Raw genomic sequence first — 15,378 nt, forward strand, 5'->3', positions numbered from 1 at the left:
CGAGATTTGACCTGAAACGTGGTATTCGCCAAAGATGTCCTATTTCACCATATTTATTCTTACTTTGTACACAAATTCTTGCAACTAATATTTCAAACAGTGTTGTACAAGGAATCACCATAGCTGATAAGGAGCTCGTCATCAGCCAGTTAGCCGATGACACCACACTCTTCTTGAAGAATGCAAACCAAATCCCTCCAGCCCTTACTGTGATTAGTGATTTCTCTGAGGCCTCTGGTTTATGCCTAAATCTAAAAAAATGTGAGTTACTAGCAATTAAAGACTGGCCTGCAAATGCTATCTGTAATGTTTCTGTTAAACAAGAAGTCACATACTTGGGACTGTTAATATCCAAAGACCAAAAATCAAGATGCTCTTCAAACTTCACTCCAATTATACAGAAAACCCTAAAAAAGTTCAACCAGTGGCTACAAAGGGACTTGTCTTTGAAAGGTAGAGTGTTAATTACTAAAGCTGAAGGGATATTGTTAGGCTTAATGTATGTGTTGTAGGTTGCCATTTAAAAAGCTACACAATGACATTTAGAAAGCTAGAATGCTTCTGTTTGCTATCTAGGTAACCTACGCATATGACTACGTGCACGACATTGATAAGGGGAACAAGCAGCCTTGAGAAGAACAGATTCTACCGACAACAATCTGGGAGAGCTGCACTCCCATCATATAACCACACACAATGTACAATCATGCTTGCACAGCACAATCACGTTTGCACAGCATAATCACGCTTTGTAACCAGTTATAGTAATTTCTCATAGGTAATACAGCAACAAGCTTTATGAATATTCATGTGTGTAACCAATAAAAACAACCTGCAGGGGGAAAGCAAGTTGAAGTGGGTTGGAGACAACTGCTTCCCTCTCGCGAGTGAAAACTTGAGCTCTGTGTGACCTCGTTCCTGAGTGAGTTTCTGTTTATCCAGCAGTATCAGGGGTAAAACTCTGACATTAATTGGTCCTTTCGAGTCGGATTCGGGATCTTGGTTTGTCGGGGAGGAGAATGACAGGCCGAAGCCTGACATCAGCCAGGACTTCCGGAGTACCTGTCGAGAGACGCAAGATTCGTTGCTGGGCCGGCTGCATAGCGTCTGCCTTCCCCTCGACGGCCACAGATCCACGAATCCAAGGCAGGACTCAATGGGTACGACTTCAGTACAAAGGGGACGGCCCTGTAAACCGTGTTCCGTATACGAAGAGTAGTTGGGTACTACTGAGTCTTCTGGGGAAGGACCGTGTAGCCCGGTGTTAGAGACACCGTCTGGCTGTCGTCAAGGACGACTAGAAGTCTTCAAGGAAAGCCACGATCGAGGATTGTGTGGAACGGTGCGTGGGGCACTGTGTGGCTGTGTAGCCCGGTGTTAGGGACGCCGTGTGGCTGACAACGACGAAAAGTGAAATAGAAGTGCACTGCTGTGTGTGTGTGTGTGTGTGTGTGTGTGTGTGTGTGTGTGTGTGTGTGTGTGAGTGCGGAGCAGACAAAAATTGTTGGTGAAAAATTAGAGATCAAAGTAGAGATCATAGAAATGGGATTGTATTATCAGCCGACTAAATCTTAAAAAGGGTTGGAAACAGACCCGACTGAATTGAATAAACATAAGTGCAAGAGGAATAAAGTAAAATAAACAAAGCTTACATTGAACTAGAGCTTAACTGTAATGTATCTAAACCGATAATAGCAAGAATACCAACTTTAAACTGCTATTAACAATGAAACATAGTTGGGATGAAGACCATGCCCTGAATGAATAGAATGAAAGAAAGTACATAATTCACACAAACACATATGAAATGAAATAGAGAGATGCATAAGGTATATTAAGGTTGTGTCATCGTTCAGCCAAGGAAAGTGTGGGAAAAGGAAAATGTCTCCAGCTTGGGAAAGGGTGAAACTGCAGATCACCTGCAGCCCTTGGTGGATACAAAATAAAATATAAATGAAATATTGTAATATACTATTGCTGTTATATAAAAGATAATAGCATTAATAATGACATAATATTAATATGAAGAGGAACCTCAGTCAGTTATGATGTGAGGTGGATAATTGTTAAAAGTAGTCTGCATCAAGCTTAAGGTTGCTCAAACTCAGTACAACGACATATGAGATGAAGAAAATAAAGAAAATATCTAAACTAATTAAGTGCATAGAGGTAATTGACCTGCTTGAAAACCTGCCATCTTAGATGAGACATTGCTGAGATATAGAGCAAACCTATACTAACAGCTAATAAGCTAAACCCTGTATACAACAGCTAAAGCTACAAGATTGAGAAGGTGAATTAAATATGTGGACACTGCTAAGCTAATGAGCAAGTTGCACATTTTCAGAGCAGGAGCTGCATGAGAACACAGAGGAAGGGAAACAGAGCTATTAAAGCTCAAACATGCAGCCGTCTGTGCGCTCAGTTTTTCCCCTCACACTTCTGATTTGTCTTTGGCTGCAGCCTTTTTGCATCCTGACTCGTGTGTAAAGAGTTCATGCCGTCAGCAACTTGTTTTTGTTTTGTTTGTTTTGTTGGGTTGAAAAATAAATAAATTTGTGATCATACTTGTGGATCACAGTGACACATAATGATTAGGCATACGACTTACTAACACAGATGTGTGCTGAGTTTTTTGTTTTTTGAAATGTTGCTTGAGTGAGGAGTACTGTTACTTCTGAAGTGGCTCTCATCATGCGACCTTGATGATGATAACCATGATCAAGCAGTGATCAGACAGTACATTTAGTTGTTAATATAGTAAATTGTGAGATGCTTTCTGCTTGATTGGTGCAGCACAAGTAATTTACTGTATGAAGGAAATTCTCTTTTGTGATAATATTTTGAACGTGCATTTCTGTTGTCCTGTCAACTTAGCGCGTTATGAGCTGATATGCAAATTAGTTGATTGTTACTAGATTTGGAAAGATGACTGGATTATAAAATAAGTGAATAAGATGTAACGAGGGTTGAAATTAGTTTCTTTTTTCGAGTGTGTGGAGGAAGGTTTTATCATGGCACACATCTGTTTACATGGGAGGAAACTCCTGGGGTCCGTTCTTCGTACCTCGCTTACTACATCCAAGATCAAATCATCGCGCCAACTTTGAGCTCGCTATTCCGGTTCCCCGAACACACCTGTTGTTGACGATTAGTACAGCTGGATCAAGTAATGTGAGATCACTGGGTGGCTTAACAGGGGCTACGCATCGATAGTAGAAACATTGATCGGCAACCCTTTGATTGGTCGGCGAAAATGTCGAAGGAGCGCGCTCGGTATTTTTCGGCAGCAGAGCAAGAACTCTTGATTGAGGGATTTCAGGAGTTTCAGAGTTTAATTAAAACGCAAGGGAACACTGCAAAGGCTGCAAAAGCAAGGAGAGAGGGCTGGCAGAAAGTTGCTGACAAATCAAACTCGTAAGTAATTTAATAATAATAATAATAATGGAGTGGATTGATATAGCGCTTTTCAAGGCACCCAAAGCGCTTTACAATGCCACTATTCATTCACTCTCACTCTCACACACTGGTGGAGGCAGCTACAGTTGTAGCCACAGCTGCCCTGGGGCAGACTGACAGAAGCCAGGCTGCCATATCGCGCCATCGGCCCCTCTGGCCAACACCAGTAGGCGGTAGGGTAAATTCATTATATTACACTATATTATATTATATTATGTTATATTATATTATATTACATTATATTATATTATGTTATATTATATCCCCTTTCACATTAGAGCCACAACAGGACCCACTAGAACATGGGAACAAGTAAAAGTGAAATATAAGAATATTCTACAGAATGGTAATATTTATCACTTATATTGCTTTTCGTCTCTTGGAAAGAGACCCTGAAATAATCTGTTTGTTTGTTCATAACAGCAACCAAGAAAAGGGCAGAGCAACAAAAGACAGGTGGTGGTCCTGCACCCCCTCTTCAACAAGTTGGTTAAGTAAATAATACCCTCACGGGAATATCGATATCTCTCAATGAGCACACTGTCGCGCTGAGCTACAGGATCCTGTCTGTCCCGCAATATACGCTGGATTCTGAAAACTCTCCTTATCAATCTTGCACCTTCCGCAATGGGCTGCTCGCGTATACGGACAGGACATGGCTGCGACTGACCTCCCAAATCCACCTTCGCTTTTATAGCCGTGGTCTCTCATCTTGATTACATGAAGTAATTTACTATTATTACTCTAAAATATAAATTACATCTGAAATAATCACATACATGTAATAGAATGTTAATAGTACATTTCCCTTTTTTAGGAAATGACCTGTATGTATCTGTGTGACATCAATAAAAGGATCAGGTGCTGCATTATCTTTAGTTACATTGGTGTTATTTATTTATGGTGAAACAGTGGTGGAATATCGCTGTTGCTTTCGTATAAATGAAGCGGACATACCTGCGTGGCCGCGATCTAATCCTGTTTACATAAAGTAAACCTGCTCCCGAGCAGGTTTACGCTTACGGCTCTGTTGCTATGGCAGCAAGTCCCGGATGAGCTTCGGAGAACCGAACGATCCAAGATCACGCGAAATCGTCAACAATCAAATCCAGCTAACTTACTTAGCGAGGTACAAAGAACGGGCCCCTTATGTGATACAACATTAGGGTTATGTTGCGTGGCGTGAGGTGTGTGGCTGATGGACGAATGTTTTGGGATTAATCTAGCTGATGATTTTTCTTTTGTTGCAAAGTTGAACCTGCCAATTAGGTTTGGTATGATTTACCCTCCTGAGATAAGGAGCATGTGTCATGACTTAACTAGGCCTTTTTATTCCTTTTTTGGTTACTTTCACAGTGCACTGGAAGTTTTGTTTGATAATCTCTGTCGTTTGAGCAGATATGCACGATTAGAACGGAAAGCGCTGTACGACACATTGTCGGGAAAATGGTTGCAAGTGAGCTTTTCTACATTAAAATGGGTTCTGGAGAAGGCCACTTATTTGGGACGCCATCAGAGAAGGAGTCCCGGTCTAAAAGGATTCAGCGAGGTAATCCGACCTAAATTCTTCTTTTTCTTTTTGAAATGGCGTCATATTGCTGACAGTGAGAAACTTAATGCGACGACAGATTCTACTGCCAGCAATGAATAAACAAAAAAAATAAAATAAAAAATGGGGACCTGACTGGACTGACAGGAGTTGACTGAGCTGCCTGACTTAACACCAGTGGCGGCTGGCCCATAGGGGGCGCTCGGGCTCCGCCCCCCCAAATGTGGAGGAGTAAAAATATATATTTTTAAAAAATTCATCAATGATAGTTTTACTATGTGTGTGCCCATATACAGCCAGGCGTATTTTAACATTTTCACCAGCTGACTCATTAAAGTTCAACCAACAAACGGTGTTTTTCTTCTTCTGGGGCGCTCGTCAAAGCGCCCTTGATATGCAGCGAAATAGCCTATCATTAAATGGTTGCCAGGGGAAAATAATAAATATTTGACCTATCAGCGTCGCTGAATTAAATGGTTTGGGGGCGCTTAAAATTGCGCCCCTGCAGAAAACGCGCGAAGATTTGCTGTTCTAGAATTTTACCTCAGTCAGTAGCCTAAGTGAGCTATAAGGTCAGAGAGAGACGATGGCAGCGGTATTGTTAACGGTTGAGGCACAGCCTCCCCCAAATTCGGTTAGATCGCTTCTAACCTACCCTTTTGCCAGAAGGACAATGGCAGAAAAACTGCAAGTTAAAGAGTTGGGACCTGACAAGCCCGAAATTCAACTAACCCAGGCAACGAAGGAGAAGTCAAAAGCATACAACAGGACTTTTTGTCGGAGTTGGTTCCAGCGCAAGTCGTGGCTGACAGGCTGTGGAACAGCTAATGCACTTTTTTGTTTCCCGTGCATACTGTTCAAAAGTGACAAGTGTGATTTGACGTGGACACAATCTGGACAAACCGACTTAAAGCACCTCTCCGAACGAATCAAGAAACAGGTATCACTGTATGAGTTAATCACCTAGCAACAAATTAAAATTGTGTTGTTTGATGTACTCATTAAATGGGTCATTTTAGTCGATATCATAAAAATTGCCCCCCCTGAGATTTTTTTCAGGAGCCGCCACTGCTTAACACCAACATGCAAGAGTCCACTTCCACCCCGATATGACAAAGGGGTGGATATATGAATGTGTGTTTCTCTGTTTTTGCAGGAGCAGGAGGATGACAGAGTCCAGAGGGGGAGACCAGAGGGTCACATGAGAATGTGGGCCCTACAGATCTAATCTTTAACTGCAATTTATGTGTGAAGGAAACCGTGTTTACAGGCTATGTGTTGGTGATGCAATTAAACCATGCTGTTGGGAAAATGTTGAATATTACTGTGAAACACATGCTGTGTTAAAATCGGTATCACTCCTTTCACAGAAAAGGAGGGTTGACCACATGATTTACAGCAGCACCTCTGGAACCTGTTGATCCAGGCCTGACCTCCACGACACTCCAAGGCTAATGTGTTGTTTCTCCCTAAGAGTGCTTATGAAGGATTCAGCACAGACAGCTAAGTGACGTTAGAGCAGACGCGCAGTGATTTGAGGACATTTTTAATGTTGAGCTTATTATTTGACTACTATTGAGCTCATAGTGATGAAATGAGTAAGTGACATTATTTAAGGAAAGTCACTGATTACAGTATTTTGAAATAAACACATGGGATGATCCATGATTTGGGGCAAATTATAGCAATAGTAGTGGGTTGAATGACTTGAAAAAAAGAAAAAGAAACTGCATTTAACACTTGTCTTTGTAGTGCTGAATACTTTATGATCTACTGTTGTTTGCAATGGAGAAGTTTGATTTAGCTTACAGATTTGTCTTCTAGGATACAGGCTCCAAGCGGAACAACTTTAACGTGAAAATCACTGACTAATATTTTTCTTATAACAGGGTTACAGGCTTGGAGTAGAGCTGCTCCGAGGGACAAGCCCCTCGGGAAGCCCCGGGAATCTTTAAGAGAGAATGTGCAACAGCACGCGGTCAAGTTCTATACTCTTGCTAATGACCTACTAATTGTATTCAGGTGTGTTGCACCAGGGACAAAGTTGCATGACACTGGCCCTCGAGGACTGGAGTTTGAGACCCCTGTCATACGGAATATGACAGGTGTGGCTGAACTGCATGAAGACTGAAGTTTCTCTTCTCTTCTGGGAGGTCAGGAATGTGGCCTTGTCCTGTGAGCCACTGTAAGGATGTACTTTGAGTAGAACTGGACTGTCACCGGCCTCAGGCTCTTCACCTTTTCAAAGACAAAGCAGTCATTTAGATAAAATATTAGATATTGTTTACCTGTAAATGCACAAAGAGAATTTAGAAATGTAATTATTGTCAAGAGTGAACAAGCACTGATAGTGTAATCTACAGCTGTGGCCAAAGGTTTAGAGAATGAGAAGTGTTGTTTGCTTATTTACAAAGTTTGCTGTTTCAGTGACAGTTGTATATCATATTATATCACTTCAAACAGAGGTGACCCAGTAATGCTGCACTAATGAATTAGACTAACTATTCACTTTAGCTAAAGTTATTAAGTTAGCTAAAGAGTTGGGATGCTGTGCAAGACATAAATAAAGCTAAAATACAAAGGTTTGGACACCGTTTTGCATGTTTCCCTACTGTAGGGGTCTCTGCAAGCATACAGAGCGGGTACTCTGAGAGGGTCCAAGATGACAACTTTGGAATTCTACTAGAAACAGTCGATCATATTTGTTTGTCAAAGCTGAATTCAGGGCAAACTACGCTAAATTAGCGTTTTTAGCTAACAGCTACAATAAGCATAGAAGTTATGCAGATCTCGACTTAAGACTAGAGGTGATCGATCGTTTGTTCTTGTCGCACCTGTGCTGTGGAACAATCTCCCGATTGGCATCCGGGCATCTGATTCTATTCATTCTTTTAAATCACAGCTTAAAACATATCTTTTTAAACTTGCCTTTTCCACCTTTTAACTGCTGGTTTGTTTGTTTGTTTGTTTGGTTGCTGTGACCTATTGACCTCTTGTATTAATTCCCTCCTATCTTTCTATTGGTGTCTTTTATTATGGTGGTACAGCTTTTATCTTGCTTTTACCCATGTGCTGTAGTCATTCTTATTGGTAGCTTTTATCTATGAACATAACTCATTACTTTTATTTTATCCGTTATCAATGTTTGAACCTTTTATTTTTTTATGTAAAGCACTTTGGTATGCCCAAGGCTTTTAAATGTGCTCTATAAATAAAGATTGTTGTTGTTGTTACTGTACGGCTATCATTTGTTAACATGACGCTTGTTCTTATACATGTAATACATTTATTACCAACCTGAGAGTTTATCCGCTGCTCATTCGACATGACGAATGACTTCTGAAGTCTTAATTCAGCTCAAGATGCTGTAGATTCCCGCCAGTAACACTTTCGGTCCGCTAGTAAAACGTAGTTCTATTAATCTGCGCTCGATTACTCTTGAACCGGAACCGGATGTAAGTCCCAAAAAACTGAATTTTGGAACTGAAATTGAATTTAAAACTGAAACTGAATGGTGAGAAGTGAATCTGAAATTATGCGAGAGCTAAATTTTTAAAGGATAAAATACAGTTTCAAAGCAAATCAATTGATTTTTAAAATTCAATTTCAATTTAGTGATGATCATTTTCAAACCAATAAATTGAATTTCAAATTAGGATAATTCATATTCAGTTTTTAAAAGCATTTATTCAAGTTATAATTCAGATTCAATCCAAGCAATTCAAATTCGAATTTAACTTATTCAAATTCAGTTTCTGATGGCACAGATTTCTGCCCATAACAATCATTTGACCCTCTATTAGCAAGCACTTGGCAACAGCGGGAAGGGGGAAAAAAACCCTTTAATAGTAGAACTGGAGTCCTTGATGATCCTCCCCGCTTTCCTCAGGCAGCGCTTCCTGTAGATGTCTTGGAGGGAGGGAAGCTCACCTCCAATTATCCGTTCAGAGCACCGCACTACTCGCTGGAGAGCTTTGCAGTTGTAGGCGGTGCTGTTGCCATACCAGGTGGTGATGCATCCAGTGAGGATGCTCTCAATGGCACAGTGATAGAAGGTCCTGAGGATGCGGGGGTTCATGCCGAATCTTTTCAGTCTCCTGAGAAAGAAGAGGCGCTGCTGCGCCTTCTTCACTTTTTTGTTTGTGTGTACTGACCACGTAAGATCCTCAGCCAGATGTACTCCAAGGAACCGGAAGCTGCTCACTCTCTCCACAGCAGCGCCGTTGATGGTGATGGGGGTGTGTACTTCTCTGCACCTCCGGAAGTCCACTATCAACTCCTTTGTCTTTGCGACGTTGAGGGTGAGATGGTTGTCTTGACACCAGTGGGTCAGGGCACTGACCTCCTCCCTGTAGGCCTCCTCCCTTTTCTCTTAAGTTCTTGGTGTACATCTGGCTGAGGATCTTACGTGGTCAGTACACACAAACAAAAAAGTGAAGAAGGCGCAGCAGCGCCTCTTATTTCTCAGGAGACTGAAAAGATTTGGTGTCACGGCGAGTGAGAAGAGCCGTGTGGAAGAAATGAAGGAGGATCCAAGCGCAGGCAGTCGTGAGGGTGTGAAGGTGGTTTATTGAATAAATGGCAAAGGAAGACAAACTAAACTATACTGGAAAACAACTGAACTACAGCGCAGAAACCAGAACACGAACGATGGGCGAGCAGAGGCAGACGATGGTAGACAGCAGGGAAACACACAGATGAAGCAGGGTTGAAACACAGACGGACCAGCAACTACAATGACAGAGGACACGACTTAAATACACAGAGAAACACAGGGGAATTACACACAGGTGGTGGACACAGCTGGGAATAATCAACAAGACGAGGCAGAGGTAAAACTGAACACACTCACATGAGACGCAGACCTTCACAATAAAACAGGAACAAGAAACCATCACACTAAGACGCAGACTCGACATAGAGAGAGAGACAGAAAATGACACCTGGAACTAAACTAAACCTGCAAAAACATGACAACTCAAAATACTGGGTCAAACTGACCCAGAACCGTGACATTTGGCATGAACCCCCGCATCCTCAGGACCTTCTATCACTGTGCCATTGAGAGCATCCTCACTGGATGCATCACCACCTGGTATGGCAACAGCACCGCCTACAACCGCAAAGCTCTCCAGCGAGTAGTGCGGTGCTCTGAACGGATAATTGGAGGTGAGCTTCCCTCCCTCCAAGACATCTACAGGAAGCGCTGCCTGAGGAAAGCGGGGAGGATCATCAAGGACTCCAGTCACCCCAGCCATAAACTGTTCAGACTGCTTCCATCAGGAAGGAGGTTCTGCAGCATCCGGTCCCGTACCAGCAGACTGAGAGACAGCTTCTTCCACCAGGCCATCAGACTGCTGAACACGTCATAGACACCTCAGCTTCACTACTGGAACTTTAACATTATGCACTCCATACTGTACAGTAATGCCACTGTTCTGCACATGTCTCACTCTGTATATTTTTATATATTTTATTTATTGTTTACTCTATTTAATTTGTAAAATATGTGTACACACACACACACACACACACACACACACGTGGAAAATATTTAGTATACACATCCAGAAATGCATATACTATTATATATTGTACATATATTTATTAGTTTCAGATGTAGCCATTCTTATATTTTGCTTGTTTACATTATTGTATTTTGCACAACTCTGTTGCTTGTGAAGCTCGCACACAAGAATTTCACTCACATGTGCTGTACCAATGTACCTGCACATGTGATGTGACAATAAAAGTGATTTGATTTGATTTGATTTGAGAACCAGGCTCAGGGAGGGGGAGCCATCCACCACAGTCTGTCGGGATAAGGAGATGAAGACATGACAAAGAGACTCTCACTGTGGAAAAGAGCCAGAGATTCTGCCAATTCGACCAAACTGATAAAACTGAAAAATCTAAAGGTTTTCAGTTCTTTCTTAAAGGAGCACAAAGGCATTCACAAATTTGGCTATGGCCCCAGACTCTTTCAACCCCAGCTGGGTGAATTCATTTTCACATTTTTTCATTGCAAGCTCGACTGATGTTTTCTTGTCGTATCCACTCCTCTCTATGTCTTCCACACAGCGTTTGACTGTTTTTATCCCTTTAAACAGATTGCTGTAAAAGAAATGATAAAGTATGATAATCACAGGCATGAATTCTGTTCCAGTGTTGCATGTTGGAATTACATGTTGCTGTATTTGTGTCCAGTAAATTGACTTTAGCTCATAAAATGAATGCAAACATGCAAAAACGCATTTTATCCTCTCTTTGTATTTATGTCATTACACAGTAAATAAAAATCATTTTCACACTCACTCGATTTCCTGCAGGTCACTCTTCATCCTCTTAGAATTAGTCCGTATAGATTCAGCGTTCTCTCTCAGGCTCTTACTGGCTTCTGTATCACAGTCATCCAACTTTTTGATGTTGTAAACCAGCTCTGGAACTGAGATTGCGAGTCCAAGTACTCCTCCTATAATCTGGTCATAAAAAGTAAATCACATGAGTTATAATAGCCTCTCATCTTTGAATGCAGCACACACAAAAAATAAAGGCTGAAAGATGTGTTTGCCGGACTGCACAGAAACTCTGATCCATGAATATTAACATTTCAGACAAGTGAAGACAGAAATGATGAAGTGCTCATCCTCATGCTCTGCAGTATGACTGAACCCCCTCCACCCCAAAACAAACCTTTCAAAGAGACCGCTGCGCACCCACCTGCTGCCTCAGCACACCCCTGGACTTAAACACTGATGCAGACTGCTCAGATCACAAAATGAGGGGAAAGGATTTTCTAAACTTTTAGGCAGTTTAGCCAAAATATCAGAGTCATGATATTTAACATGAGAGAAACAGCTGATCCAGACTCATAGATATAAACTGATAGTCTCAAGAGGAATCAGAAGTCTTACACTATGAAGTACTTTTCTCCTAAGTTCTTAATAAACGGTCAGGTTTAGCCAACAGTGTTTGACAGCTCTCACAGTGAGTCCATTTTTGGTTCCTGTGTAGATCTAATGAAGCTTTTTCTTCACTTAGCGTCTCCTATTCAGTCTGAGAGACGTGTGAACATCTGCGTGCAGGAACAGCTGCAGACTACATGACTACGTCAGTCTCTACATTTACCCCTGAGTGATCAAGGCAGGAAACAGCGCCCCCTTCTGTGTCTGCTGTGATACTTACACGTCCCACAGCTTTTCTTAATGTTTTTCCTCCTGCAGTCTTTACAGTTTCTCTTGCTGCGCTTGCTGTTGCCTTTTGTAGTAGTTTTGTCAGAGACTTCTCTATTATGACTATGAGTGTTGCTGTTTCTTTTGCTAGTAAAAGAAAAGATGTGATTCTTTTCGTTTGACTCTGACCAACATGGTCTTCAAGGATTTTCTGTAAACTGACACTGCCCTCCAGTGTTAGTCCGTTGCGTTCAGCCATTCCTCTCAAGATAACCTCAATCACATAATCTTCACCGGAGGAACAGTACGGCTGTTGCTTCTTCTTTGCTTCATCTCTCAGTGAATCCATGTTGTCTTTAATCTCGTCATGAAGACGGGCAATGTTCTCTACAACCTTCACAGCCTCTTCAGAGGTGTTTTTTGCTTGATAGAAGGTTACAGCATCTGAGGTTGCATCAGTAAGTAAACCAACCCAGGATACTGCTCCACTTGTCATAGCTATAATAGGTAGTGCTGCTCCACCTGTGAACAAAGTTGCTACACCTGCTGCAGTCATGGCAGCGGCTCCACCCACAGACAGAGAACTGCCAACAACTTTAGCAGTGTTAACATTCTTCTTTGTTCCCTCCAACTCATTGGCCAGTTCGTCCAATTTATCTGCACATTTTGTTTGAAGATCCACAGAGGAGAAGATTTTTTTAATCAGAGCATCAGCAGCATCCATGATGATAATGATGATGATGGTGGTCACAGGGAAGTGAGCAGCTCTACAACAGGAACAGACAGAATAGCATAAGAGCATTAACAGAGAGAGAAAAGTTGACTTCCTGCTGACAGTAATGAAACTATCAGTGAGTCCTGCTGCAGCTCTGCCTGTAACTTTATCACAGATTCAAATCTGAGATGAACAGGACAGATGTGCAAACCCTGATCACAGCTGGACAACAGCAGCATTCACATCCTTTGGTAAAAAAATCCCCATGTGTGCTTTTACTGCTGTGATGAGCTGAACAAAGACTCTGGACTGACAGCTAAACGTGGTTTTGATTGGACGAGCAGAGAGGGCGAGGACTGCACTGCTTCTTCCTCTCCTGCTGGCTCGGTCCTCATCAGACAGTAAGAGTGAGAGATGATGGTGGAGATGCCTTCATGTCATGACGGAGGGTCTCAGCTCTGAGTTATTACCTGTGTTTAAGGTTTCAGAGACCGTCACGTGTCTCTGAAACACACTGAGAACCATCACCTGAGATCAGCTGACAGAGGGACCATTGACCGTGTTAGGACCACACGGTGTACATATTCACATGTCATCATGAGTCTAAGTGATGCTGATGGTTCAAATGGTCCACAGCAGACTGTCAGTGCTGTGTCCATCAGATCAGGGATGTGTGAGTGTCAGTAACTGTAACAGACATGTTATGAAGGAAGTTTTCTAACACTGAAAGAATCTGATGAGTGGTTGTCCTCAGGAAATCTGCTGCTTCCAGGTAACAAAGTAAAATCAACTCACTGAAGCTCAAACAGCTGCTTTTAAAGAGCTCCTGTATCTCTGCTTAATCGTCTCCCTGTCACCATGGAGACCAGGTGAGTGTCAGACTGTCAGGCATGTTAAGAGTTCGCAGGTTAAACAGAAACAGAGCTGGTTTTTGTAGGAAAACACTTTTTCTTCATGTCTGGGATCATATTTGACCTATAAATTTAAAACAGTTCATCTTTAAAGAAAGAAAATCATGCAAAGCCCGTCTGGGAGTCATGATAGAAAGACAGGACTGCTGAGGATGGACAGGATACCTGATCTGAAACAATATTTATGAACTCGATCAATGGATAACTTATGGAGATCAGAAGCCTCTGATCTTTAAAATGTGATGATCAGTCGATTACAATCATTACTGTTTTATACAGACAGCATTATTTACATTAAATTAGGTGGACGGTAGTATCACAGCCCTCATGCTGGACTGATTCCATCCATACAGTATGAATTAATCACCAATATAGTCTGACTTATTAACAGTCCTATTAACAGAACATCAGTTTAAGAAAAGAAGAAAAAGGGAGAACAAAAAGAAATGACGATGAGATATAATTTCATTTGAAAGGAATAACTGAATAAAAAGCCATAATAAATATAGTGGAGGTTAGGTGTTTTGTCTTACCTGCTTCGTCCTGTTGAGAGAAGACTGATAGTCTTTGTTACTGTGACTCTGTGCTCAGGCTTTTATACTGAAGCATTGGGGTGGGGGGCTTGTTATTCTGTGCAGTCAGAAAGAAAGTGAAAGTAATCATCTTACCGTAAAGCCGCATGCTGTAATTGTAGAAAGAAAATCAATTTGTACTTGTACAGGCCGCACCGGATTTTCACTTGTAATATGAGATATTTACACAGAAATATTACACGTGAGGATTTTTAACGTTTAATTTAATCCGTAAGGTAACATAAACATGGTAACATAAACATGGTAACATAAACGTTATGGTAACATACAAAAATACATACGCAAATGCTTTTCCCCCTCGAACAGCGCCTGTAACACGGCTACCTTTAAGTACGTATCAGTAACACACAAATTACGTTGCTCATGGCTCTTTTACGGAACAGCGCACAAACAACATTACAACGTCTCTTAACATCCGATAAAAATATATACCGTATATATACTACTTATCATTTTGATTGGTCTACTGTTACCAGGTAAAATGTTTTTGGCCGCATGAAAAAAAAATATGCATTAGCCGCACGTCAGTATAAGCCGCAGTGTTCACAGTGTGGGGAAAAGTAGCGGCTTATGACCCGAAAACTACAGTAAGTAAAGTGTGTTCTTGTATGGGAAGCACCCCAAAGAGTGTGTTTGTGAGAGCAGAGGAAGCTGGAGGTTTCATTTTCATTTTCTCACTACGCCTTCAGGGCTGAATTTCTTTCACTGGCCCAGTTCCAGCTCCTGGCTTCCTCCCACAGTCCAAAGTAACACAGTTAGTGGGGTTAGTTTAACTGGAAACTCTAAATTGCTCACAGGTGTGAATGGTTGTCTGTGTGTTATGGTCAGGGGCTGTATCCCAATCCAGGGTCTGCAGCCTTAAAGGCTGCATTGTAAGGCCGATTACGTCACAGTGGTGCACCGAAGGCTGTCCCAATTCAAAGGCTGCTCGAAATTATCGTCTCTCTCCCATATATAATATCTTATTGGAACCGATATG

The 15,378-nt window shown here is 41.7% G+C and overlaps 1 protein-coding gene across 2 annotated transcripts; it reads right to left on the reverse strand.

Annotated features, from left to right (window-relative positions):
• Nucleotides 1–10,700: 10,700 nt before the first annotated feature.
• LOC120733503 lies at nucleotides 10,701–14,540 on the reverse strand. Of its 2 annotated transcripts, XM_040031758.1 has the most exons (4): nucleotides 14,340–14,540; nucleotides 12,194–12,947; nucleotides 11,324–11,487; nucleotides 10,701–11,122 (listed from the first exon to the last, which is right to left on the reverse strand). In XM_040031758.1, exons 2-4 carry the CDS (start codon nucleotides 12,902–12,904, stop codon nucleotides 10,942–10,944), a joined length of 1,056 nt encoding a protein of 351 aa, XP_039887692.1. In that variant the 5' UTR covers nucleotides 12,905–12,947; nucleotides 14,340–14,540; the 3' UTR covers nucleotides 10,701–10,941. The 2 variants fall into 2 exon arrangements, with proteins under 2 accessions (XP_039887692.1, XP_039887691.1); XM_040031757.1 differs by having other exon boundaries at nucleotides 12,194–14,540.
• Between the last annotated feature and the right edge of the window lie 838 nt (nucleotides 14,541–15,378).

The sequence above is a fragment of the Simochromis diagramma genome, unplaced genomic scaffold, assembly GCF_900408965.1.
Source record: "Simochromis diagramma unplaced genomic scaffold, fSimDia1.1 OVJJ01000228.1, whole genome shotgun sequence".
Lineage (NCBI taxonomy): Eukaryota > Metazoa > Chordata > Actinopteri > Cichliformes > Cichlidae > Simochromis > Simochromis diagramma.

What these genes read in the sequence shown, in the direction of transcription:
- LOC120733503 (XM_040031757.1), bottom strand. Translation starts at nt 12,982, where the DNA reads ATGCTCTTATGCTATTCTGTCTGTTCCTGTTGTAGAGCTGCTCACTTC. An exon ending in TAAGAAAAGCTGTGGGACGT is followed by an intron (nt 11,488 to 12,193) that starts GTAAGTATCACA and finishes TTTTATGACCAG; the next exon opens with ATTATAGGAGGAGTACTTGG. An exon ending in AGTGACCTGCAGGAAATCGA is followed by an intron (nt 11,123 to 11,323) that starts GTGAGTGTGAAA and finishes TTTCTTTTACAG; the next exon opens with CAATCTGTTTAAAGGGATAA.